Below are 27494 nucleotides of genomic sequence, written 5' to 3'. Positions count from 1 at the left end.
AAGTGAATATATATGCGTACTTGCACACTCACATAGCAGCTATGTGCATTTATGCTAATTTTTGCCCACGCAATGCCTTCAGAATCCGCATTTAAGTTTCTCCAGCTTTTGCATCTTCAGAGATAGAGCTTAGACATGGACTTGTCCCCTTTAAAGCTAGCCTCAGGAGATACCCACCCTCCAGAGATTAGTTCTTTAATGGACCTATTTTAACAGGAAATATTTGGAAAAGCTTTCACAAACCTTCCATGATAGGGTCCTCATTTAGATCAACACCCCCCCCCCCCTTCTGTGACATGCAAGGTACTCAAGGACAGATGTCAAATTGGACAATTCATCCTTATGAAAAAAACATAGTAGGGGAGAATCAGCGTCTTCCCTGGGAGAATTCTCCCCTTTGTCCAAGTCCTCCTCGCTTTCAAGCGGCTGTGAATCTTTAAAAGCCTCTAAGGAAATCTCAGAATCAGAAGACTTTCCCCTCTGACAGCTCTTCCATTGTTCACTTTCTTTTCTTCTTTTTCGGAGGGACCACATATCCCATGGAAGGAAGTATCTGCAAACTGGAGATGCCAGCAGGGGCTGCACTTTTCTCCATACCAAAAGCATGGTGAAGGCACTTTATAAACGCCACTGAAAGCACAGACCAAGAAGCAGCAGAGTCTGACAATGTAGGCAGAGGTCCCACTGACCTTGCATGTGCTGCACCATTTGTCCCCGCAAGATTCAAAGTAGCATCCAGCTCTATGGGCAACAGGGAGGTGGCCCATACTCTCTACTAGCTCCCTCTCATGGGTCCAAAATGGTCACCATTCCCACTGCGGTATTAAGCCTGCTGGAACTGACTGACCAGTTGGCCCTGCTATAGTGGACCCCATCTCCCCCACAAAGTTAAAAAAATTCCTTCAGTTGAGCCTTCTCCTGCCGATCGCCTCTCTCACACTGTGGGCATAGGCTCTCTCCCCTCTCCCTTGCGCTCTAACATGCGGCACAGAGAACAACTTATTTTCCCACGTTCCACAGTACCTGACATTTTCCCTCTCACACTACCCGCACCGCCAAAAAAAGGTAATATAACCTGGACTCCTGCCTCTGATCTGATAATGGAGAAAAGGAGCCTCTGAACTCCCAAAAGCTCTTTTTTTTTAATTAAACTTTATTCAATTGGGCAGAATAAAGCAGAACAGGGAGATAACCCTCTTTTTTTTTTTTTAAATTATTAATATATTTTTTTTTAAGGAGGGAGGAAAACCTAGCTCCAGGGAAACAAACAGGAGTCAAGGGTAGAGGAAGGGTGTGGGAAGGATTTTACAGGATATGGAAAGAAGCCTCTTCCAAGGAATCCCCCCTTGGCTGGCAGGATAGTTCAACCAGGGAAGGGAGTCTTAGACTGTCACCCCAGAAGCAGCTCAACCAAGGGAGAGAGGCCCAGGACTACTCAGTCTGAAAGCAGCCACTACATTCCTTTTCACCCTGCCTAAACCATGACTCAGCCACAGCATGGGATGTTCCCTGTCATATACTGGAGACAGAGAATACTGATAGGCTGGGTGCAGCACGGGATCCTATAGGGAGTGATGTTAGCAAGCAAGTTGTTTTCTGTCTCCATATGCCAGCTGGGAAGTATAACCCATGTGTCTGCACTGATCTGGCTGGCTGAAGAGAAAGGTGAAAATTTAGTCCTACCTGCTAATCTGCTTTCCCTGAGTCTTACCAGACCAGTCCGAACAAGCAAATTATGCTTCTCTACCAGCAGATGGAGGCAGAGAACAAAACAGGTTTGCTAATGTTAGCTTAATTTGATTAATCACATGTCCCCCTATATCGTGTCCTGTGCTTGCCTCAGCCTGCCAATATTTGTTGTAATAAGCTCATAAAAAATCCTTCCCAAATCCAAGGGATTTTGCAGGGGGAGAACCAGCAGTGGTCCAGCCAACCTTGGGAGACCATTTTCTTAATAAATGAAATTCCCCACATCTCTTTTCCCTGTACATTTGTCTTGATTAGACTAAATTCTGAAAAGGGACCGTGTATGTGTGGGGTTTTTTTTTTTTTTTGGACAGCGCTCTGTACATCAGGTGGTGCTATATATATATAAGTAGCATTAGTAGACCAACTAATAAGAAGCCTGACAGGGCTCCTGACTGAAAGGTATAACATTATATACATGATATTTCTAGCAAGAGTGAGGTGGAACCTCACTAACAAAAGAACAAAGAATGACAGTAGCTCAAGCTACCAGTGTTTTCTGTGTAATTTCAAATAAGAAGCTTTTCTTTGTGGTGGAAAGAGAGGAAGTATATGGAGATACTTACTTGTTAGTCTTTTTTATGTTTGTTAGGCATGAGAACACAATTTCTCAAAAGAGGTAAAAAAAAATCTATGAACTCGAGTCCTCAAAAGGAAGGGTTTGTGATATGAGCCTTCTATCAGAAAGGAAGTGTGCCACGCTGGCTAAAGATCAGTTGAAATTATGTGCAAGTTATCCCCACTACTGCTGCTCCTCTGTGTGTCCCTTGCTAAATCACTTAATCTCCTTGTATCTCACTTCAATCTACTGTAATTGGGAATTGGGGAATGGTAACATCATTCCCACTGGAAACACTACAGGGCCACACACCCTAGAGATGGTTGCATGTATGTCTATGAAGTATTACACAACAGAGTATGCTGAAACCTTGATTGAAAGGTGTTAAATCAATCCACGTGCAGCTACACAATTTTGGAATGTTTGCCCTGTTTGGATATGTGAATCAGATATACTAAATCCCCATGTAAGCTCACCTTATGCTTAGTTACCAACTCCTGGTAACACTTTGAGATGGTTGGCAGAAGGACTCTGGAAGGAAGCTTTGTGGCCAGTGTAGTCTTCAGAGACACTATCCGCAGATTAAGTTGGGATTTAGGACCCATTTCAACCCCAATCTTTTCTAAACAAGCAATCTAGGATGGAAATGGAAACGTGTCATGTTTTGCAACGTGAATGGCTAGCAGCATTGTGTAAAACATTTCAAGTTGTCTGGACATAAAAGACAAACTAACCAAAACCCTATGAACCAACTACAGGAGTAAAGTCAATGGTAATTTTCTAAAGAAGATACCAGGTCAGGGTCAGCGACAGTGTCCATCTTCTACTTCAGTTCCAACGGAGAAAAGGAAGCAAGATCAAAAAGATTCCAGGTCAGTGATCTGGCAGAAAACACCGCAACCACTTTGTGGTATTACTCAAGTACCAAAAATTGGTGTTGATTTACAAGATAGTCAATGTGGAAATTTTGGGCTCTGATATAGCAGGGATGTGGTTCCTGGTGGAAATGTCCAACTAGATTGGGGAACAACAGTCTCCAGCCCAATGGGGAGAAGACAGCTTCTAGTCAGGCTGTAGGAAAAAGGATTGGTGCTATACAGAACATGTGAATGAACACAACTTAGGTATCAGGGTATGGCCAACAGCTTAATCTGGATGTCGAGGTGAAGTAGACAGTCAAGGGCAGCCCTTCCATCTAAGTATTAATGCAGACATTTTGCTTTTATTTTCTGTCGTATGCAGACCACAAAACTGTCCAGGCTGAATTAGTTTTACACTCTTTATTTTGAGCACTCTGGTAAAGGTATTCAGTCTCTAGATTCTGTAGAACATGGCACTACGGCTCTTTAATGGTATCGGCTCTGAAAAGCCTACATGGGTGACCTGTTTTGTAAACTGTGTGATCATCACCTCAGAAGATCTGCGTTTGATATTTAGCACCTCAAATTGGTCCATCTGATGTCAAAATGTCATTGTTATTATTAAGCCCTGCTGGTTGTGTGAAACTGGCTGAGAAGTTTGGAAAAAAAAGACTTTTCTGTGGCTGTATCCTGCCTGAACACACAGTCACTGATGCAGATACCGTACTTAATCCTCTTCTTGGGTTTACTGGAAGAAGGCCACAACTATTTTAAGATTACTGGCTGAAGTTAGCACTACATGCAAGTTGAAAGTAAATGTTAAAATAAGTATGTGTGTATATAAGATACTGTATACCCTTTAGAAAGAAACAGGCTATTTTGTGCTCCTAACTGGCCTCTAATCTTCCTGGTTAGGTCCAGCAGAGTGCAGGCACCCTGAGAAAGCCCAGCAGACGTCAAGACACCTGGCAAGAATAGGCAAGTACCAACGAGGAAATCTCACACACATGGGTAATGACTTCATTTTTAAAACTTATTTTGCTTCAAAAATGCGTAATAGTGCTATAGTATACCTAATGCAGACATACTCCCAAGCTGCTCTTGCCTTGACATCACAGTGGACTACTTAAAATGTCTTTTGTGAGGCAGTTCCAGCTTGGTGCTTGCTCTCAGTTCTGCTCCTGCTATACCTCTCACTCTTCTTGCAAGTAACACACAAGCCACAGCCCAGGGAGAGGAAGGTTCAACTTCTGTAAGAGCTAATGTTGGTTTTATTTTTATTTTTGCTTCACTCCAACTGAAGGGAAGTTGCTGACTCACCTGCAGTAGAGTGTCCAGCAAATAGGGGCTGAGGAAGTGTGGCAGAGTCTCCAGCACTTTCTGCAGGGCCGTCACTGCACTCAGGAGGTAAATCTCACTGAAAACCAGCTCTTTTCTGACCTTCAGAGCTCCAAGGATGGCAGGCATTAATCTGCAGGCACAGAGACACACACAAATGCAAAAAGATGAACAGAATGGGAAATACCAAATTATTATACCTAATCACATACCCCTGGCCCCCAGGAATCTCTATAAAGCTTGGTCATGTAGCCAATTGCTGATGAAAATCAGAAGCCACATTTTTAAAAATCCTGATTGCCAAAGGTTTTGTGTTACACTGCGTATGAAGCAAGATGGTTATAGTGAAATTTAAACTTATCTGTAATTTCCTTTCCTTTAGTGCTGCCAGGCTATTCCAGACAAGTGGGTTATATTCCCCTTACCAGCAGATGAAGACAGAGATAAAAAAAAAGGGTCAAAGCTGACTTCAGTCCCTCTACAGGGCTCTGGTTTCTGCCTTCAGCTCTTCAGTATCCTAGTCAAAGCTAAGACATAACCTCCCCTCCTGCTTGCTGGTGATGGCAGTGCAGTCTCTTTGTGAGAGAGGGTGAGCAGGAGCCTAGGCAAGCAGTATTGCTGCTGCACCTTATTTGCTATGCCCAGAAACAGTTGCCTGTGAACACTTGTGCCAGTGCGCTGATGGTCTGATGCGTTGATGTCAGGACTGCGTTGGAACCAGGACTGCCATTGAGCACCATGGATACCCTGGATGCCATTGAGGTGCAGGAGCGCTCTCGATGCCATCGAAGTGTGCGACCATCCTCGACACCATAAGGGCCATCGACTATAGGCACTATTGAGTGCTGTGCACACTGTCAATTGTCTTGGCTGGGCCTTCTATGCTGTAGGCGTCGGCGGGTGCTGTAGGCTGAATCAGACTCCATGAGATCTCGATGCACTGGAGGAATGGCATCGACCCAAGCATAATCAATGGTCTTGAGGGCAACCAGGCACTTGATGGCAATCCTGGTGCCTCCTGGCGGCGATGGTGCTCGACAGCAGTGAGAGCTGCCACGAATGGCATCACTGGCAAACCCACCTGATAGCCTCCATGGTGCTTGAGAGCGGCCCCAACCTCGATGGCGTAGAGGACGGCCCTGCACCTCAATGGCCGCAAGGGCAGCTACCATTTCGCTGGCATGGAGGGTGGCTCCAATGACATCGAGGGTGACCATGGCACTTGATGGCTGTCTTGGTCCCGACCCTGACACTAGAGGTTAGTGTCGTTAGTTTGCTGCCTCAATGTCAATGGCTCCTGGCCGTGGACAACTAACTTCTTAGAATGTGGGGAAGGAGTTGCTCTTCCTCCCACAGGATTGGTGCAGTCCTCTATCACTTCACTATCCACACCTCCATTGTTGCCAATCGATTGGTGAAACAACATGGAACTCCTGCCTAGGTAGAACTCAGTGGCCTACATGGATCATACACAGACTGCATTCTGTCCAGACAAAGGTATCAAAAACAGACAAAACAAAGAGAGGACACAGAAACTAAACAGTAGATACAGTACTTATTTATTAAGGAATAGAATTAGTCTCTGCCAGGCTGACAGTGACTAAGGCCTACCATACAGCTGGCAGAAAGTTAAAAGGAAGAGAAAAAAAATAAAACAAAAATAAAAACTGCCATAAGGAAAAGAAAAACAGCTGCAGCTCCAGAAAAAAATCACAACAAAAATTTTGAGGATAGAGCAAAGCTGAATACAGTTACCACATGGTTCCGTGGAAAAAAAAAAGAGATCGAGGAGATCTGCCTAGTTGACAGGGTGATAACTATAGCTGCACATGCTCAGTAGGACATATTTGAAAGTTCTAGAATCTTTCAGATCAAAGTTCCAGGCCGGGCTCCATCCGATGAAGTCACCCCATGTATGAGGACTGCCATCTTGCTTGTCCTTGGAGAAATATTGTCTCCTCCATAAAGTGAACTTGCAGAGGTTGCAAACTAAGTCAGGTTTGCTTAATGGTTCTCTTTCGCACCACTGAAGGCTGTAACCTCTGACACTAAGTATTCTCACTATTTAGCATGGTTCTCTCAACAGTCAAGGTTGTAAAAGAGAATGGAAGGGATCTTCTAGGGAAGAATAGTCTGACTGGAGTGGGTGAAGAAGCACTTCCACTTACACTTAGAACTTGGTCTAGGGAAATCCCAGGCTCCTGGCAGAAACAAATGCAGAAGACTGGATACAGGTCATTATTCTACAAGGATATCCAAACTCCTGAGCTCCTGCTTTCATTTTTCAACTAAAGAACATGCTCGTCTTGGAACTTCGCCAGGCTGATCTAAAATCTACTTGCATTGCTGCCCTACCTGACTGCTAGTAGAACAGAGGCTGCTTTTGTCAGTCCTTAAGTTTTGGGCTCTTAAGAATGTCAGCCCAAAACAGTCTATATGAGGACAGTGTTGACCTTGTGAGCTGTTGCTAGCTACTGCAGGGGAACTCCATCCTAGCCCAAATCTGACTCACAGGTGTCTTTACTATCTGAATGTAATCCACTTTGAAGTATTATGAAAGGTGGAATATAAAATGCAAACAAACAAACCAAACTTACCAGGATACTTGAGGGTTACTAGATTCCCTCAGCTTGTTCACATCAGCTAATGGCATTACACTGACTGCCATAATCTGGGCTGCCTTCTCCAAAGGGTGGCTCCTTATCGGAGCCAAAGGCTGGGCTGCAAGCCTTTTTTTTAAAATAAGCTTTACTGCCTTCCCAGAATAGAGTGCACTGTCAGTAGTTCCTTCTGCTGGACCCACCAAGGGAACAAAGGCAACTGGGAGCACCCTGTGCTTGACCTACTTGTGTGGAAATTCAGACCTCAACTGAGTCTGTTCCCAAGACGGACTATGCTCCACCGGAAACCTGGGCCTAAAGCCTTCCCAGCAGCGGCCTACTTGTATCGCCAATCTACATGTCTGCACCATCTACTGGAGACAGAGAAATAATGGAGAGCTGAAAGCAGCACCAGACCCCTATTGGGGGGGGGGGGGGGGGCGGGGATGAAGTCAGCTTTGAACTTTTTTTCTCTGCCTCCATCTGCTGGCAGGGGGACATAACCCACTTGTCTGGATTGATTTGGCATGGAAAATAAGGAAGTAGTCAATGCATAATGGAAACTTCCTAATCACAGGAAAATTCCTCATATTGCCTATATTATTTCAGACATCTTATGGTAATATCTTCTACCACTTAATAAGATCTAAAAAAATGTTTTATTTTCATTTGTTCAAGAATAATTATGTGAACCAGAGTGCCTTTAACTTGTAAACAAGGCACTCCTAACACAGAAATTATGAACCCTGTTGTAATGTCACATACATGAATACCCTTAAATATATAAAACACCATGGGGCGGATTTTAAGAGCCCTGCTCGCCTAAATCCGGGCGGATTTAGGCGAGCAGGGCCCTGTGCGCCGGTGCGCCTATCTTACATAGGCCTACCGGCGCGCGCAGAGCCCCGGGACTCGCGTTAAGTCCCGGGGTTTTCAGAGGGGGGCGTGTCAGGGGCGGGCCCGATCGGCGCGGCATTTTCGAGGCGTGTCGGGAGCGTTTCGGGGGCGGCCCCGGGGGCGTGGTTACGGTCCGGGGGCGTGGCCGCACCCTCCGGACCCGCCCCCAGGTCGCGTCCCGGCGCGCTAGCGGCCCGCTGGCGCGCGGGGATTTACGTCTCCCTCCGGGAGGTGTAAATCCCCCGACAAAGGTAAGGGGGGAGGGTTTAGACAGGTCCGGGCGGGTGGGTTAGGTAGGGGAAGGTGAGGGGAGGGCAAAAGAAAGGTCCCTCCGAGGCCGCTCTGATTTCGGAGCGGCCTCGGAGGGAACGGAGGTAGGCTGCGCGGCTCGGCGCGCGCCGGCTATATGGAATCGATAGCCTTGCGCGCGCCGATCCCGGATTTTAGCGGATACGCGCGTATCTACTAAAATCCTGCGTACTTTTGTTTGCGTCTGGAGCGACAACAAAAGTACACAAACGCGCCGTTTTTGTAAATCTACCCCCATGTGTATTATTGTAAGTAGTAGGATAAGAACATAAGATTTGCCAAACTGAGTAGGCCAAAGGTCCATCAAGTCTAATATCCTGTCTCCAACAGTTGCCAATCCCAGTCACAATACCTGGCAAAACTCCAAAAGATTGATAGATTCCATGCCACTCATCCTAGGGATAAGCAGTGGATTTCGCTAAATCAACCTCAATAATGGTTTATGGACTTTTCCTTCCGGAACTTGTCCAAACCTTTTTTAAACCTAGCTACACTAACAGCTTTTACCACATCCTCCGGCAACAAATTCCAGAATTCAATTATATGTTGAGTAAAAAAATATTTTCTCCTAATTATCTTAAATGTATTATCTAGTAACTTCATTGCATGTCCCCTAGTCTTTGTACTTTTTGAAAGAGTAAATAACTGATTTGTATTTACGGGTTCCACTCCTCTCATTATTTTAGACCTCTATCATATCTCCCCGCAACAGTCCTTTCTCCAAGCTGAAGAGCCCTAACAATCAGGCCGATTCAGTAAAAGTCGCGGTAGAGTGGCTCGCCTGCTCTCCCGGCGCGCGCACAGGCCACTCTCCTGTGCGCGCAATTCAGGGGGGAAGAAGATGCAAATGAGGGCCCGCGGTAAAAAGAGGTGCTAGGGACACTAGCGCGTCCCTAGTGCCTCCTTTTTGACAGGAGCGGCAGCTGTCAGCGGGTTTGACAGCCAACGCTCAATTTTTCCGGCGTTGGTTCTCGAGCCCGCTGACAGCCACGGGTTCGGAAAATGGACACCGGCTAAATTGAGCGTCCGTCTTCCAACCCGTGGGCCGCGGGCAGATTTTTAATTTTTTTTTTTTTTTTACTTTTGGAGCCTCCAACTTAATATTGCTATGATATTAAGTCGGAGGGTGTACAGAAAAGCAGTTTTTACTGCTTTTCTGTACACTTTCCCGGTGCCAGCCGAAATTAACGCCAGCCTTTGGAATGCGTTAATTTCTGAAAATAAATGTGCGGCTTGGCTGCACATTTTACTTTCTGTATCGCGTGGGAATAACTAATAGGGCCATCAACATGCATTTACATGTTGCGGGCACTATTAGTTTTGGGGGGGGGTTGGCCGTGCGTTTTCGACGCGCTATTACCCCTTACTGTATAAGGGGTAAAGCTAGCGCATCGAAAACGCGCGTCCAAACCGGAGCGCACTGTACTGTATTGGCCCCAATCTGTGTGTGAACTGCAAGTGGGCACAAAGTGACAGGATATGTAGGATTACTGTGCATTCTGAAAATATTCAGATCCCTTCACTTTTTCCACATTGTTACGTTATAGCCTTATTCTAAAATGAATATGCATTTTTTTCCCTCCTCAATCTACAAACAAATCAGGTTTGTAGAAATGTATGCAAATTCATAAAAAAAAAAAAATTGAAATATCACTTTTATGTAAGTATTCAGACCCTTTACCCAGTACTTTATTGAGGCATCTTTTGCAATGATTACAGCCACAAGTCTTCTTGGGTATATCGCTACAATCTTGGTATATCTGGATTTGGGGATTTTCTCCCAATCTTCACTGCAGATCCTCTCAAGCTCTGTCAGGTTGGATGGGGAGCATCGATGCACAACTATTTTCAGGTCTCTCCAGAGATGTTCGATCGGGTTCAAGTCTAGGCTCTGGCTGGGCCACTCAAGGACATTCACAGACCTGTGCCGAAGCTACTCCTGCAATGTCTTAGCTGTGGGCTTAGGGTTGTTGTCCTACTGGAAGGCAAATCATCGCCCCAGTCTGAGGTCCAGAGCGCTCTGGAGCAGGTTTTCATTAAGGATCTCTCTGTAATTTACTCCATTCATTTTTCCCTCAATTCTGAATGGTCTCCCAGTTCCTGCAGCTGCAAAACATCTCTACAGCATGATGCTGCCACCACCATGCTTCACTATAGGGATGGTATTTGCTAGGTGACGAGCAGTGCCTGGTTTCCTCCAGACATGGATGCTTGGCATTCAGGCCAAAGAGTTCAATTTTGATTTCATCAGAACAAAGAATCTTGGTTTTCATGCTCTGAGAGCCCTTTAAGTGCCTTTTGGCAAACTCCCATGTGGGCTGTCATGTGCCTTTTACTGAGTGGCGGCTTCCGTTTGGCCACTCTATCATAAAGGCCTGTTTGGTTGAGTGCTGCGGAGATGGTTGTCCTTCCAGAAGATTCTCCCATCTTCAAAGCAGAACTCTGGAGGTCTGTCAGATTGACCACTGGGTTCTTGGTCACCTCCTTGACCAAGGCCCTTCTCCCCTCAATTGCTCAATTTGGGAAGGCGGTCAGCTCTAGGAAAGGTTCTGGTGGTTCTGAACTTTTTCCATTTAAGAATGAAGGAGGCCACTGTGTTCTTCGGGACCTTCAATGCTGCATTTTTTTTTTGTACCCTTCCCCAGATTTGTGCCTCAACACAATCCTATCCCCAAGGTCTACAGACAATTGATTTTGCTTTGACATACACTGTCAACTGTGGGACCTTATCGAGACAGGTGTGTGCCTATCCAAATCATGTCCAATCAATTACATTTACTACAGATGGACTGCAATCAAGTTGGAGAAACACCTCAAGGATGATCAATGGAAATAGCATGCACCTGAGGTCAACTCTGAGTGTCATAGCAAAGGCTCTGAATACTTACGTAAATGTGTCATTTCAGGATTTTTTTTTTGGTTTTTTTTTTTTAATTTGCACAAATTTCTACAAACCTGATTTCGTTTTGTTATTATGGGGTATTGTGTGTAGACTGATTAGGGAAAAGTGCATAGTCATTTTAGAATAAGGTTGTAACATAAGATAATGTGAAAAAAGTGAAGGGGTTTGAATACTTTGTGAATGCACTGTATATTATACTACTCAGCTGCTGCAGCAGCAGAACACAAACTGGCCTTCTTACTTCTTTTAAAGCACAGAAGTTGCGTTTCTACTGCTTCTGAAAGTTTAAATCATTGGGTCAACTGTAGTTGAGATTTTGTTAGCCAACTAGACAGATCATCTCCCTACCCCATCAACAAAATCCCCACTTGTGGGAGTTTGAACAGGGAGCAGGACGTTCAGCATGGGAATATCCTTTCTGCTATAAGACCACAGGAGAATTTCTAATTTCAAGTGCAAAATTATGCTTTACACCAGAAAGAAGCAGAGACTTAAAGGCAGAGAAAAGGCGCCCCATTTCCCCCAAAACATTTTAGAAAACCCTGAAAGGAGGATTTGGTAACCTGAAAGGGAAAACAGAATTTAGTGGTGAGAAAAACATTTAACAGAAGGGAATCTGACTCATGTTCCTCTTCTAACGTAGTGTGTGTTATTGACTGAAGAAAATGTGAAGAAGCATGCTACACTGCTGAGACAGGCCAGACATTAAAGGCAAGAGTCAAATTCACACAGACTGAAAATCAAACACCACTGGGAAGATGAAAGTGATGCCTTTGTCGGGAAGCACTTTTTGGAAGCAAACCACTACATCAACGACTTTATGAAAGGAAAATTAGTTTCTTACCTGATAATTTTCGTTCCTGTAGTACCAAGGATCAGTCCAGGTCACCTGGGTTGTGACTCCGCACCAGTAGATGGAGACAGACTAAAACTTGTGGGCGGAGCCATATATGCCCCTGTGCCAGTCACAGCCCCTCAGTCATACGTAATGTCAAAGTAGAAACACAACCAGAGAACTAAAACCAAAACTAACTATAAACCGCTAATAGAACGGGGAAAGAAACACCCCTTCTGGAAACGGACCCTCCAACCGAGAGAGCGAAACAAGCGGACAAGATTAACCCAGAACAGTGAGCGGACTCTCCGTTACTTCAGCGCAGCACTGCGGGCGGGATCCTGGACTGATCCTTGGTACTACAGGAACGAAAATTATCAGGTAAGAAACTAATTTTCCTTTCCCTGTACGTACCAGGATCAGTCCAGGACACCTGGGATGTACCAGAGCCAACTTGCCGAGGGTGGGAAGCAGAGAGTCCCGCTCGGAGTACCATCTCTCCATATCCCCGGAATCGGTAGCCCGGACATCCAACCGGTAATGCCGGATAAAGGTATGCCACGACTTCCAGGTAGCCGCCCTGCAAATCTCCTGATGCGACACCTGAGAAGCCTCCGCCCAAGACGCAGCTTGAGAGCGAGTCGAGCGAGCCCGAAGACCCACGGGAAGTGGTTTTCCCCGCACCAAGTACGCCGAACCAATGGCCTCCTTGAGCCAACGGACAATCGTCGTGCGGGACGCTGCAGCTCCTGTCTTTGGACCAGAGAACCAAACAAACAGATGATCTGTGACCCGAAATGGATAAGTGACCTCCAGACCGCGAAGGAGGGATCTCCGCACGTCAAGCGTCCGCAATTCCCTCGCTTCTGGATCAGAGGGCTCCCCGAACGCGAAAGCAGGCAGCTCAACCGATTGATTTACATGGAAGGCCGACACCACTTTCGACAGGAAGGAAGGAACCGTCCGCAAAGAAACACCGGAATCGGAAATGCGCAAGAAGGGTTCCCTACAGGACAAGGCCTGTAACTCCGAAACACGCCGTGCCGAAGCGACCGCCACCAAGAACACCGTCTTCAACGTGAGGTCCTTAATAGTTACGTGTTTCAAAGGTTCAACCCAATTGAGGTTCCAAGCCAGACAGGGGAGACGCAATGGAGGACGAAGGTGCTTAGCTCCCCGAAGTAAACGGGAGATAACCGGGTGAAGAGCCAGGGACGTACCACGGATCTCACCTTGCAAACAACCGATCGCTGCCACTTGGACCCATAGAGAACTGCAAGCCAGACCTTTGGCTAGACCTGTCTGGAGGAATGCCAGAATGTCAGAGACAGAAGCCGTAGTGGGGCCCACCCCACGTTGCACGCACCATTCCTCAAAAACTACCCAGACACGGACATAAGCCAGGGACGTCGACTGTTTCCTGGAACGTAGCAACGTGGCTACCACCGCATCTGAGTAACCTTTTCTCTTCAGCCGATTCCTCTCAAAAGCCATGCTGCGAGACAGAAGTGATCCGCATCCTCCAAACAGACGGGGCCCTGATGGAGTAGACCCGCCATTCCCTGGCGCTGAAGGGGTGCCGCTACTGTGAGCTGGAGGAGGTCTGCGAACCACGGCCGGCGCGGCCACTCCGGTGCCACCAGGATCACGTTGGCTGGGTGCAACTCAATGCGCCGCCGAATCTTGCCGATCATCGGCCACGGGGGAAACACGTACAGCAGAACATCCGTCGGCCAGGGAAGCGCCAGCGCATCGATGCCTTCTGCCCCCCTTTCTCGACGCCGACTGAAAAATCGCGGAGCCTTCACGTTGTGCCACGTGGCTATCAGATCAATGTGGGGCACTCCCTACGTTTCGCAAATGAGAAGAAAAGCTTCGTCCGCCCGCTCCCACTCTCCAGAATCCAGGCGATGCCGGCTGAGAAAATCCGCCTGAACGTTGTCGACTCCTGCAATGTGAGAGGCTGCTGTGTCGCCGAGATGTAGCTCTGACCAGACCATTAAGCGCCGAGCTTCCTCCGCCACCTGTGGGCTCCTTGTCCCGCCTCGGCGGTTGATGTAGGCCATGGTGGTCGCGTTGTCCGACAACACTCGGACCGCTTTTCCCCGCACTACCGGTAGGGAGGCTTGCAGAGCCAGACGGACCGCTCTGGTCTCTAGTCTGTTGATAGACCACTGGGCTTGCGACACTGACCATAGGCCTTGGACCGAGCTCCCTAGGCAGACCGCACCCCAACCGGAGAGGCTGGCATCCGGGGTCACCACCGTCCAATTGGGCACCAGAAGAGACACTCCAGAGGACAGATGACTGGAATCCAGCCACCAGAGCAGGCTGGACCTTGCGTGTCCCCCTAGTGGAAGCGGTAAGCGGAACTCCTTGGAAACCGGCGCCCAGCGAGATAGTAAGGACGACTGTAATGGTCGCAGATGAGCGAACGCCCAGGGAACCAGCGCGAGTGTGGAAGCCATAGAGCCCAGGACCGTAAGGCAGTCGCAGACCCGCGGCCGGCTGAGAGACAAGAAGCGCCTTACTTGAGCTGGCAGCTCGTATCTCCGTTCGTGTGACAGGAACACCTAGCCCTGCGACGTGTCGACAACGGCTCCCAGATATTCCAAGGTCTGCGAGGGTGTCCGATGACTCTTGTTGAAGTTGACCACCCATCCTAGGGACTGCCAAGGTGTAGGCCCCTGGCCAACTGACAACCGACATTGATCCTCGGGCTTCGCCCGAATCCACCAATCGTCCAGGTAAGGATGTACCAGGAGACCTTACTGGCGCAGCCGCGCCGCCACCGCGACCATCACCTTCGTGAACGTACGGGGGCCGTCGCGAGACCAACCGGGAGTGCTTGAAACTGGCAATGCCGTCCTAGAACGCAGAACCTGACGAAGTGCAGGAACGACAGCTGAATGCCTATGCGAAGATACGCCTCCGCGAGAGCTAGGGAGGTCAGAAAACTCGCCGGGCTGCCCCGCAGCAATTACCGACCGAATCGACTCCATGTTGAAGTGAGAAACGCAAAGGCATCTGTGCACTCCACCGAGATCCAGAATAGATCTGGCCGTGCCGCCTTTCTTGGGGCGACGAAGTAAATGGAGTAACGGCCCCTGCCGTGTGGTTGACCGGAACGGAGGAGGCAGCCGAGTCTGATCACGTGGAGGACCCACTGGTCTGACGTTACACCGGCCCATCTCTTGACAACTGAAATCCACCGCGCCCCGACGTTGGGAACGGCGTGCTGTGGCTGCGGTGAGAGAGCGAGAGGCCGACCCCCTTTCATTGCGAAGCTTAGGACCCCTGCGCACGCCGGGGCTCCCTCGTTTCCCCCGAAGGACTGCTGCCGCCATGGCGGGGTCCGGGAGGAAGAAGTCCTATACGCCTGACCAGGAGACTTTGAGGACGTGACGTCCTGGGATCACGAAAGCGGGACCTGGCCGAAAACGAATCCCGCGCCCTGAATTTATCCTCGGGCCGTTGGAAAAACCCCGATTTCCCCTAGGGAAATCCTTCGATCTCCGGCAAGGGAGAGAGCTTACCCAAAGCGTTCGTGACCTAAAGGTGCAACGCCGGAGTATCCTGTTCTCGAGAGGGCAGGGCTGACCCAGAGAGGTGAAAAGGAAGGAAGCCCAGCCGAGCCTACCCCCAGCGGGGTGGCGATGCCCAACCCCTCCAGGATGGCGGGAATCAGGGGCCATCTACTTCCTGATGAAGAGGCGGATCAAGCTCAAGTGATCCCCTTCCGAAGCCTGTGTCTGCCTCGCCGCCCCCCTGCGGCGGCGCGCCATCCCCCTCAGCCCCCCTCGGAGGCGGGGGAGGACGCCTTGGAAATCTCCGGACCCGACGAATCAGATGTAGACCTCTCCCCCAGCCCCCCTCGGAGGAGGGGAGGGCACCTAGGAAATACCGGATCCGACGAGTCAGAGGCAGGGTCCGTGCCCAAGCTAGGCGGTAGGGTCCCCAACGGGCGATCTGGCTATGAATCGCGCTGCCGCGATCCGCGGCCGAATATGCGTCCAGTCCAAACTGATGGGCCTCTCAGGCCCCCCCACCTGGCCAGAAGGTCGCTTGAGGGCTCTGCGGGCCGTAAAGGCCCTAAGCCAGGCCAAAAGAAAACCAGGGACAGAAAAGGCCCCATGCCAGGCCAAAAGCAAACCAGGGGCAAAGAGCGTTTCTCCCCCAGCCCTCCCCCCCCACCGCCTCCGATGGTAAATAGACCGCGGAGTCGGCCGCTGGGGGGGGAGGGGGGAGGGGGGGAACGGAACAAGGGAAAATCCTGGGACCTGCCGCTTGGTGTCGCGCTCGACGCTGGCACCAAGATGGCCGACGTTCCCGCCAATTTCGCGCGAGAGGTCGGCGTTTTTTTTTTTTTTTTAATCTTTTCCCGCGGCAGACAGGAACAGCTTGGGGAAGGCCGCCGGATGGTCCCCGACCGCAAACGCGAGAGGCTGCCGCCGAACAAGCACCCCCTGAAGACAGGCCGACGATCCTGTGCCCCCCCTTTTTGCCGCCTGAGGAAACCGCGCTCGCTAGAGGCGCACGGCGCTGGAGTTGCAAGTCGAGCAGGCCGACCCAAGCGGCCTGCTCGGAAGCGTGCCGAAAACGCAAAATTAAAAAGAGAGAAGGGAGAAAGAGGGAAACGCCGAAACGACCGCTGCAGCAGAGAACCCGGCGCGCTGAAAAGAAAACTGCACCGTTTTTTTTTTGTTTTGTTTTTTTTTTTAAACTGAGCTGTCCCTCGCAGCGGTACGGCGGTCCGGCCGGGGCGAGAGAACCGGGCTCCCCGGTATCCCCCGGCTGGGCTGTAAGCGAACCCCGGATCCGCGACCCGTAGCCCAGCCAGTGCCCTACCAGGAGGAATGGTCCCTTCAGGACCTAGGAACCTCCTGGGAGCAAACGACCCAGCCCCGAGGCATGCCGGCGAAACGCGACGAAACGGAGAGCCACGCGAATAAACAGGTAGGATTAAGGCGACCGACCTCCCCCCGCCATCAGCGCCCCCCCGGAGCCAACACGGAGCGGCGACGCGAAGGAACAGAGCCGGAAACAAAATCAACAACTTTCTTTTTTTTTTTTTTTACAAAAAAAAAACCTGTCACTATCCACCGTCCTGGAGCCCTAATCCAGCAGGGGTGAGTGAACCGGGCTCCCCGGTGTCACCCCAGACGCTGCTACTCGCGTAGCCGGGTCCTCAACCCTAGCAGCGGCCTCAACCGGGGGAGGGTAGTCCCCTCAGGACCTCTCAAACCCCCTGGGAGGCAGGGCGGGCGGGACGTCAGTGACAATTTACAATGCAAAATTCCCAAAAGAAAACAACTATAGCCTAAACTGGCCTAAAACCAAGTAAAAGAACCAACCCTGACGGAGTACCAGAACCAGGGCAGGCAGGAGCTGTGACCTCACCTGCACCATCTACTGGAGACAGAGTAAGACTGAGGGGCTGTGACTGGCACAGGGGCATATATGGCTCCGCCCACAAGTTTTAGTCTGTCTCCATCTACTGGTGCGGAGTCACAACCCAGGTGACCTGGACTGATCCTGGTACGTACAGGGAACAGGAAATTAAAGGAAAATCTAAAATAATCCAAGAACACAAGACTTTTGAAGTTAAAATGCTCAGACACTTCTGAACTGATAAAAAAAAGGACTCAAAGACCGAGGGGTTTCTTATCACATTATCAGTATTAAAATTTTACTACCTGTCATCTTATATTCACCCATCAAAACCACCTCTCATTCTTCCCACATTTCCCCTTATCATTGGAATACCTCGTATGATTCCGTTTCCTGGTAATGTCATTCTATTCTGACTTGAGAAAAAGTATCAGGCTCTTGAAAGCTAGTCAAGAAATGCATTAAGAGAGTCCAATTAAAAGGTATCACCTCATATATACATTATATATTGTTGCTTTTATTTGTTTACCCTGATTTCTGTGCAGAGAAGTTATTATAAGAAATGGGGAGGAATGGGGGGGGGGGGGGGGGGGAAGAGAGCGATTTAATCCTTTGGGACAGTCTTGGAGGAAAGAAGCCCAGGTTCGTAAAGTCAATTTTCAAAACGCGATGTTCAGGGATTGAGGCTCCAAGAAGCAGAGGGTAGGACAAATTTTGGTGCCAGTGGAAATAAAGCCAATGTCTCAGATAATATCACATGCAATGTAGATACGCAGACTTAATTTTGGAAAATTTCTGGATCAAGTTTAGTTGAGATATTCTGTAAAAATGAGCCAACAGTCATTATTTCAACGTCTGGACTTCATCAGGATTCTTTGTCTGACAATATCAGATACAGGGACAGAAGGAGCAACACACTCTGCATGTGTGTTACTGGGCAGCTTTCGTCAAGGCCATTAACGTGGTCTTTCTCCTGACAGTTTTGAAAAGAACATTAGTATTGTATCACTGCACCTGATCGTCATCTATATGGGAAATACAGAAAAAGTCATGCAGAGTGCTCCCTCTACGTTGCTTGTAACGTTATCAGGCCCCACCATGCCCTCCTACCCAAATGTACATCTTGTACAACAAACCCTCTTCACAATAAACTAATTTGTCAGCCCTTAGCACACCTTTTGAATAGGGATCACTGTAGAGGAAGGTGGTACAAAAGATAACTAGTTCCGTGAGAGCAGTGGGACTGCGGCATGCTACCTTGGAAGCTGTGGAATTGCCAACGCTTTCAGCACACTGGTGACCTCTGCTACACAGAGCAGTGCGCTACCCATCACATTCCTGTCCTCGTGCCCTTCCGCACAGATCAGCTCCACAGCCACGCTCAGCACTGGCACAAACGCCTCCTGCTCTGCCGCACCAAAGCACCGGCACAGCAGTTTCAGGCTGAAGAGTGCCGTCTGTCTGTTGATGGCCTGCTCCTCCTCTTCCGTGTCTGCCTTACGGCTCACGATAGACAAGAGTTCCCCAACTAGTCCCAACAGCAGCCGAATCTGAAAAGGAGGGAAGAACAGAATTTCAAAATGGAATGCAGAAAGCAAACTTTGAGATATGGGCTCGTATCTATTGCCTTGATGGTTCAGCCTCTGTTCTTATATCTGTATTGCTGAAGGTCAGCATTCTAACACCATTGCTGGTGATTTTTCAAAGTTATCCAAATAGCTTACATGAATTAACCAGTGAGGAAGCACATTATAAAACCAAGCTGGCACTTCATACAGATCTTTCAAGGAGTATTTTTTTATTGGTCAGTATTAAGCTATGGCAAAGAATATGAGGATTGGGAAATTCTTGCATAGTTCAGTGGAGCACTGTAGTGTGGGAACAGCCAGCGTCCTGAAGGAGGATTTGAGCACAACAATCAGTTTCAATGACAACTCCCAGGGCACCGGTTAAGGGCAAACTAAACTAAAACATAGCTAATGAAATATGAAGTAATGCTGTGCAAAGACATACTGACAGAAACTGTCTCAAATACCACCCTCTTCTAAAATCCTCATGAGTCTCCGTTTCCTCTCTCCAAGCGCAAAAACGTAACACAACACTCGCTTCAGAAATACAAGCTGAGGCGGAAGGACATAGAAAAATAGCTAAATTAGCACAAATCGGAATGCTGCCAGTAGAAATGACCGTGGTGAAGGCAGTCAGAGGGGGAGAGGGGATTCCCCCTCCTGCTGCACGGGAAGGGGGAGGGGGATGTCAGTGTCCCGACTTACTTGTGCCTCCTGCCATTTCATGTGCTGCTGCAGCTTATTGTTCAGGAGCTCCATTGCTTTCCGTCGCACCAAGGGCAGCTGGCTGGCCATCAGCCCTCGAATCACGGGGATAAATCTTTCCGTAGGCAGCAAGGCATTCACCTGGAAACATAATAAGCAAAAAGATGAATATTTGATAGCAAGATGAGGTCAATTAAAAAAAAAAAAAAAAGAAAGAAAGGTACTGCTGACTTCTACTGGCATCATCTTACAGCGGAGAGGACACCCCCAATCATGGAGAGATTTACCCAGGGAAAAACTACTGCAAAACTTGCCAAGGACGGGACACAACTCCTGCCGCAGGATTTCTGCTAAGCTTTTACCCATTCAGATTTCTATCTAACCAATACTAGAAAGAAGCCCCTCAGACAAAAAAAAATGCAAACTGTCAAAGACAGTAGCTCCTAAGCAATATGAATATCTGGTTTTAACAATTACTAGGATATGTGGTCACTCATTCTCCTTTCAAAAAAACAAACAAACCACTTATAATTTTTGGATGCTCCTTCATTTATTTTTATTGGCAGAAAGTGCTGGGCCACAACAAAAGGACAATTGGTTTTTACCTGCTAATTTTCAATCCTGTAATACCACAGATCAGTCCAGAAAAGTGGGTTTTGCCTCCCTACCAGCAGATGGAGTCTGAGAAACAAAACTTTGAGGCACTGCTCAAGTCCCCTCAGTATTGACCTGTACCCAAGTCAAGATGTAACCCCAAAACCCCTTTCTTGGGCTAACAGGGAAAACTATAGGGTTGGAAACCCCCAAAACCTGGGGCCCAAAACACTCCCAAAAACTAAATCTGAAAAACTCAAGCCATGATCAACAACTGCCCAAATACCATGAAAGGCAACCAACTTGAACCACCAGTTGACAAAAAACATAGTCTTTTGGCAGTGATGGGATGGATCTCTGGACTTATCTGTGGTATTACAGGAATGAAAATGAGCAGGTAAGAACCAATTTTCCTTTCCTGAACATACCCAGATCAGTCCAGACAAGTGGGATGTACCACAGCACCCCTAGACTGGGCGGGAACCCGAAAGACCCGCATGCAGAACACTCTCATACCAAAGAACGCTTCTTCCTGTGCTCTCACATCCATGTGGTAATGTCTGGTGAACATATGCAACGAGGACCACACCGCAGCCCTACAAATCTCCTGAGGCGACAGCAACTGACATTCTGCCCAGGAAGTGGCTAGCGATCTTGTAGAGTACGCCTTCAGCCCCGCTGGAACTTGACGGTTCTTACAAACATAGGCCGTGCAAATAGCCACTTTCAACCAAAGGAAAGTGGCTATTTGCACGGCCTTCTTCTCTCCCTTCTTCCTGCCCCACACATGACAAAAATGTGATCAGAGTGCTAGAACTATTCAACAGCTCCAGATAACGCAACAGAGCTCTCCTCACATCCAAGAGATGCAGCTCCCTGCCCCTAGGGGAATCCTTAGACCACAACGGAAAAGCTGGAAGGTCTACCAATTGATTAACATGAAAGCAAAAAAAGGGGATTGTCTGCAAGAAAACCCCATCATGGGAAATCTGCAGAAAGGGATTCTTGCAAGACAGAGCCTGTAACTCCAAAACCTGTATGGCTGAACAGAAGGCCTGCAGGAACACTGCCTTCCAAGTTGAAGCCTTCAGCGTCGCTCTCTTCAAAGGCTCAAACATAGCCCCACACAAAATTCGCAAGACCAAATTAAGGCTCCAAATTGGGCATATCTTCCAGACCATAAGTTGCAAATGCTTGACCTCTTTTAAAAACTGAACCACGTCCGGACGTGAGGCCAAGAACCTCCCTCGCCTTTTGCCCCTAAGAGAGCCCAAAGCTGATACCTGAATGCGAATGGAACTATAGGCGAGACCCTTAGACAAGCACTGTTGCACAAATTCCAAGATGAGAGGAACCTCCGCTGACAGGGGATGCACCTGTCTCTAAAGTCACCAAGACCCAAATGCCCTCCTGCCTGAATATACGCCAAAATGGGAGATCGATGAGCCTGGAGAAACGTGGAAATAACCTGCTCCGAATAACCTTCCAGGTGCAGCCACCACCTCTCAAAATCCAAGCCATGAGACAAAAGTGATCATCTTGATCCGAAAATATGGGTTCCTGATGCAGCAACTTTGGTAGATGAGCCAGCCAAAGGGATCTGACCACCGCCAGATGCACCAGATCTGCAAACCACAGACACTGCGGCCACTCGGATGCTAACAATATCACGGAACCAGGATGCACCTCTATTTGCCACAGAATTCGACTGACCAGAGACCAAGGAGGAAACACGTACAGCAGGATCGCCAATGCCCAAGGGCACACTAGAGCAATCCAGGCCCACCGAATTGACCTCTCTTCTGTGATTGAGAAACCTCTCTGTCTTTGTGTTGAACCGTGTCGCCATGAGGCCCAGCTGGGGAACACCCCACCAGGCACAAATGCGGTTCCAAGCCTCATGGGACAATTCCCATTACCCTGGGTCCAGTTGCTGCCTGCTGAGGAGGTCTGCCTGTACGTTTTCCGCCCCTGCGACATGCAAGGCCACTATGCCCTTGAGATAGTGCTCTTCCCACACAAACGAACACTGTGCCTCCAGAGCTACCACCCAACTATTCGTCCCACCTAGACAGTTGATGTACGCCACCACTGTCGCATTGTCCGAAAACACACTAACTATCTGTGGTGACCACCACTGAGGCCAGGGATTTCAGGTCCATTCCTTTCATCAGACTGCACTGAGACAGCCACCAATAGAGAGTAGTCCTAGATTCTCGCAGCAGGGCAACGGCAGATGATACTATCCTGACAACGGCTCCTACCTGGACAACAGAGCGAGCTGCAGAAGTCTCATGTGTGCAAACAACCATGGAATCAAATCTAACGTGGATGCCATGGAACAGAGCACTTGAAAGTAATCCCAAGCTGTTGGCAACATAAGACGAAGCAGGTGTGTCTCCTGTGCCTTCAACCTCCTCACTCAGTCTTCCGACAAGAACACTCTGCTCTTCCTAGTATCAAATAGAGCCCTTCCAGATACTCCAAGGATTGGGTTGGAACCAGATGGCTCTTTGACATATTTATGACCCAACCTAGTGATTGCGAGATGTTCATCACTGCTGAAGCTACCTCTTGCACTCCTCCTCCAACTATGCTCGAATGAGCCAATTATACAGGTACGGATGAACCAGAACTCCTTCCTTGCATAGGGCAATAGCCACCACCACCATTTTAGTGAAGGTTCGTGGCATTGTCGCCAGTCCGAAAGAAAGGGCCAAAAAATGGAAATGCAGACCCAGCACTATGAAATGAAGAAACTTCTGATGGTCCATCCTAATCGGAATATGAAGATACATCTCCGTCAAGTCCAGGGATGCCAGGAACTCTCCTTTGCGGACTTCCACTACAACCGTGCACAGTGTTCCCATATAAAAACATGGCACCCAAAGGGCCCTGTTCAACTTCTGTAGGTGAAAATGGGACAAAGGGTACCCTTCCTTCTTAGGAACCACGAAGTAAATGGAGTATCTGCTCTGCCCTTGTACCTCCCGCAGCATGGGCACTATGGCACGTAGATCCAGTAACCTTTGACACGTCCATCACACAGCCTCCCGCTTGCTGCAAGAGATCACGTGAAACTCGAGAAAGGCCTTCCTAACCGGGCACAAAAATTTGAGAACGTAGCCATCTCTTATGACCTCTAGCACCCAATGGTGTGATGTAATTCTGGTCCACTCCACAAAAAAGCTGGACAAGCTGCCCCCTATGGCTTCTATGCAGGAGCGGGACACCCTGGCTCCCTTGCGTTGACTTTCCACCACTGGCCCCTTGACCGGCACTATGCCTGGAGCCTCTATGGCCTCCACAAAAGGATTGCCGGCAGTTACCTGTCAGCTTCACAGATGCATTGGAGGTGGTCCTACCAGATCAAAATCTCCTAAAATCCCTGAACCGGGTTCGAGAAGGGAACACCTTCTTACTAGCGTGCTTATCCTCAGGCAGCCTGTTCCCTTTAGATTCCCCCAACATCTTCATCAGCTGATCCAAATCCTCCCCAAAGAGAAGCTTCCCTTTGAAAGGGAGATTGCACAGCTGAACTTTCGACCACATGTCCGCTGACCAATTGCGCAGCCACAAAAGCCTGCAGGCCGCCACTGCCGAGACCATACTTCTGGCTGACTTGCAAACCAAATCGTAAAATGCATCGGCTACATAAGCCCCCCCCAGCCTCTAAATGAGCTGACTGCAGGGCACCATTCTCCTATCGAAGTAGGATCCTGTGCTTTCTGCACCCCACACAGACAGGTCCTCTGCATCAAGCTGGCACAAATGGCAGCTCAAAGACTCAGCATGGGGACCTCAAACATCCACTTTAGGTGAATCTCCAACTTGTGGTCCTGAACATCCTTCAAAATGGCAGACCCCACACCGGGATGGTCATCTTTTAAGTGACAGCCGACACCGCAGCATCCACCTTCTGTACCCGCAGTAGCTCCAAAGTCTCCTTCATCAGGGGATATAACTTCCCAACTTCCTGATCTTCTTAGGTAAGGGAAACGGACTCGGGGGGGGGGGGGGGGGTGGCCCTCAGCCCATCCAGGAATGGACTAACCCCTTTCTCTATCCGACTCCTCCTGAGTCACTTTAATCTCCAACTCTTCCAAGACCTGGGGAATAAGAGGGCATAGTTCCACCTTATTAAATAAACTGACAACTCGAGGATCAGCCCCCTCCGATATTTCATCTGCTTAGCTACATCCGGGTCCACACTTGGTGCCACAGCTTGTCAGCATCTAATATCACCCCCTGGTGGTCCAAAGGGACATCTTGCAGATCATCCATGGCATCCCTACCATCCCTGGGGTCCACCTCCGACTCCGCTCGACGCAGTCCCAGACGATGCAGTAGGTCCACGGACCCACCTGTGACCCTTCTTAGGCTTCTTCGGTGCGGTGCCTTACCAGGAAGGCTTTATGCATCAAGAGGATAAATTTCAGTGAAAACCTCTAAGGGCCATCCGCTTCAGGCTGTTATCGGAGTTCCCCCCCTGTTCAGAGTCCCCCCTGAACCACAGGAGAAAGTGGGGGAGAGGAATCTCTGGGTTCCCTAGTTAAAAAGGACTCCTGTCTGTGGTCCTCTGTGGATCCAGCTGTCTCAAAGGGTCCCCCGGACCCCTCGGCCACTGACACCGATGTACCCCCCAGAGGGCGAGAAATCAGCTTTCCCCAGTGCGCCCCCACTGAGGAACCATCCTCTTCCGAAGTACAACCAGGACAGAGGGAGCGAGAATTCAAGCATGTAGACTCCAGCCCATACTTCTCTGCGCAGTTTGGGCGCCATACCACGTACTCCCGCACCGATGGCTGCCTTGCGGCCTGCAAACACCGTCGGCCTTAAAAAGGTGTGCGCCCGAGTGGCGATTTTTTTTTCCCTTAACCAAGCTGCGCCACTTCCCGCAATATAGAAAAATCAGCTGGGCACCAACGGAAAAGACCGCTGTTCTCTGGGTTCAGCACAGCTCCCAGAGACGCGCAGGAAAGCAAACACAGCTGCACCAACCGCTGTCGTGACTCCTCCGCTACAAGCCTGGCTGCGAATGCTGCTCTCCCAGGGGGACACATGGACTGGCCCAGTAGTTACCTTCTGTCTGCCGAGCTGCAGCCCTCGCTGCTTCATGGCCATACCTTCCACTCCCCAGCAACCAGCTGTTTGCCTTTCTGCTCCTTTCTTTCTTTTTCATTTTTAACTTTAAAATCAAAGACAAAAAGGCAAAAAACACACACATGTATACTTCCCTGATTCCGTGGCCTTGCAGACAGAGGTCTTGAAGCCCTGAGGGAGCCAGTCCCAAATTTTCAGGGCCACCGGCACGAGTCGGGTAAGCACAAGGCAGGGGTTCCCAACAACCAGACGCCCGACTCAACTTGAGGGATGGTCCACCAAGGAGCCTAACACCTCAGGGAGCTTCCTCCAAAATTCTCCTTCTTCAATTTCTCTTTCTGCAGGGTTGCACCTCTACCATCTGCTGGAGTTAGAGAAATACTGAGGGGACTGCAGGTGGCACTCTCTGTTATGTAGCAGTGTCTCAAAGTTTTGTTTCTCTGACTCCATCTGCTGGTAGGGAGGCAAAACCCACTTGTCTGGACTGATCTGGGTATGTTCAGGAATTTTCCATTTTCTCTTCTTCCTATAAGGACTCACTATCAGGTGGAAGACTTGCCCTTCCATACTGAACTCAGCATTTCCTTCCCTCTCCTAAAGAGGGCTCCAAGCACCATAGTGTAGTCCTATCTGCAGACTGGTAGAGAGCAGCAATAGACAGCCAGCCAGAGGGTACGATGATAGTGAAACCTAATCAGCTAGAAGACACTAAGATGAAAATCCCCCTCCCCTCCACTAACATGTTAATAAAATTAATGTTGAGGGACTGGAAGGGGATCAGGGGACTGACAAAAGTAACAAGCCTTTCATCTCTAGGTCACAAAATCAAATATGGCTGAGATTAGTGATCATAAGTCATGAGCAACTGGAGTTGGCTATCTCAGCTATGTTTGCAATGGACAGGTACCCACATTATATAAAACCCACCATCACAACTTGCCAAGACTGCCACCAGTGGTGCCAATTAGTGATAATCTCGGCAGAGGCTGCTACAGACCGTACAGGCATGGAGACTATATCACTCTCACCTTCAGAGGTGAGCCCTCCAGAGCAGGATTTATTGCGTTTGGCCAATATCCTCTTGCTCAGTTAGCCTTCCAGCTCAATTGAATCCAACCTCTACTGGGCTAAGATGCCATGAGCCTTCACTTGCAACTCCCCAGGGATTTTTTACCCTCCTGTTTTTATATCTTCCACCCAACCAGCCCAGTCCTTGTAGCAACAGTCTTTGGCCAGACTGCAGATATTTCTGGAACATGGCTAATATGGATCCTAACTAAGTCTGGCCACTTGGTGTTGCTGTTTTATAATGACTCAAATTCTCTCCACCCTAGGGGCTGTGAATGCAGCATCTTCAAGTCCCCGGGAAGCAGAGTGCTGGTCCAGAAATCAAACTCAAGTGGTCCTCAGCGTGGCAATGTACATCATCTGCCACTGGGCTGGCCTCCTCTGGAGCAGGGTTGATCCATATTGGCAGGGCAATGTGGGGAAGCCTGTATGGGCCGTTGACTGTGCTACACTTGATTTGTGGGAATAAATGGAAAATTTCAGTTTCCAGTGCTCTTAATCCAACATCTTTCATAAGTGCTAAATGTATAAAAAACACAGAAAAGAAAGAGAAACTAACCTTATCTAACAGTTCATAGGATTTGTTGAGAAGAGCCTTCCAGAATTTCACTGTTGGTTTATCAGCATTGTTTTCTACAGAGCCAGCAACTGTCTTTAGGTAGCAAAGTACTTCTTCTAGCAATCTAGAGCAGAAAACTGGTTTTCAGTTTACAATGCAACTTCTAAGAAAACCAACTACACAGGGCACTACCAGAATTATCCCATGTGGGATACAGAACAGACTGGTTCCAAATTATTATGCACATCACGCAATAGGATTATGCCAGTCTGCTGTACTGTGGGACAACTGACCCAATTTTGTCAAAGCAGTTGAAAAAGTGTAGTTTAGCTGCGGAGTCCTTAAGTATAGGAAACCACAACAGAATAGTGAAAACATGCACAGCCCTGGTACCGATGGCGATTCCCTTGCTGTCTCCATTCAGCAATTTCTTGGAGACACTAAGACATAAGCATAAATC

At 48.8% G+C, this 27494-nt stretch overlaps 1 protein-coding gene across 6 annotated transcripts in view; it reads right to left on the bottom strand.

Annotated features, from left to right (window-relative positions):
- Nucleotides 1-27494, bottom strand: part of HEATR1 (HEAT repeat containing 1) — a 317329-nt gene that overhangs the window by 29253 nt on the left and 260582 nt on the right. For all 6 annotated transcript variants that reach the window (XM_029593810.1, XM_029593813.1, XM_029593812.1 and 3 more), the window contains 5 exons: nucleotides 27035-27158; nucleotides 19711-19851; nucleotides 18695-18987; nucleotides 4486-4636; nucleotides 2782-2940 (listed from right to left, as the gene is read on the bottom strand). In XM_029593810.1, the coding sequence (XP_029449670.1) occupies nucleotides 2782-2940; nucleotides 4486-4636; nucleotides 18695-18987; nucleotides 19711-19851; nucleotides 27035-27158 (868 nt within the window). The remainder of the gene's footprint in view (nucleotides 1-2781; nucleotides 2941-4485; nucleotides 4637-18694; nucleotides 18988-19710; nucleotides 19852-27034; nucleotides 27159-27494) is intronic.

Source organism: Rhinatrema bivittatum, chromosome 3, assembly GCF_901001135.1.
Source record: "Rhinatrema bivittatum chromosome 3, aRhiBiv1.1, whole genome shotgun sequence".
Taxonomy (NCBI): domain Eukaryota; kingdom Metazoa; phylum Chordata; class Amphibia; order Gymnophiona; family Rhinatrematidae; genus Rhinatrema; species Rhinatrema bivittatum.
This window is presented reverse-complemented; position numbering and strand designations above follow the sequence as displayed.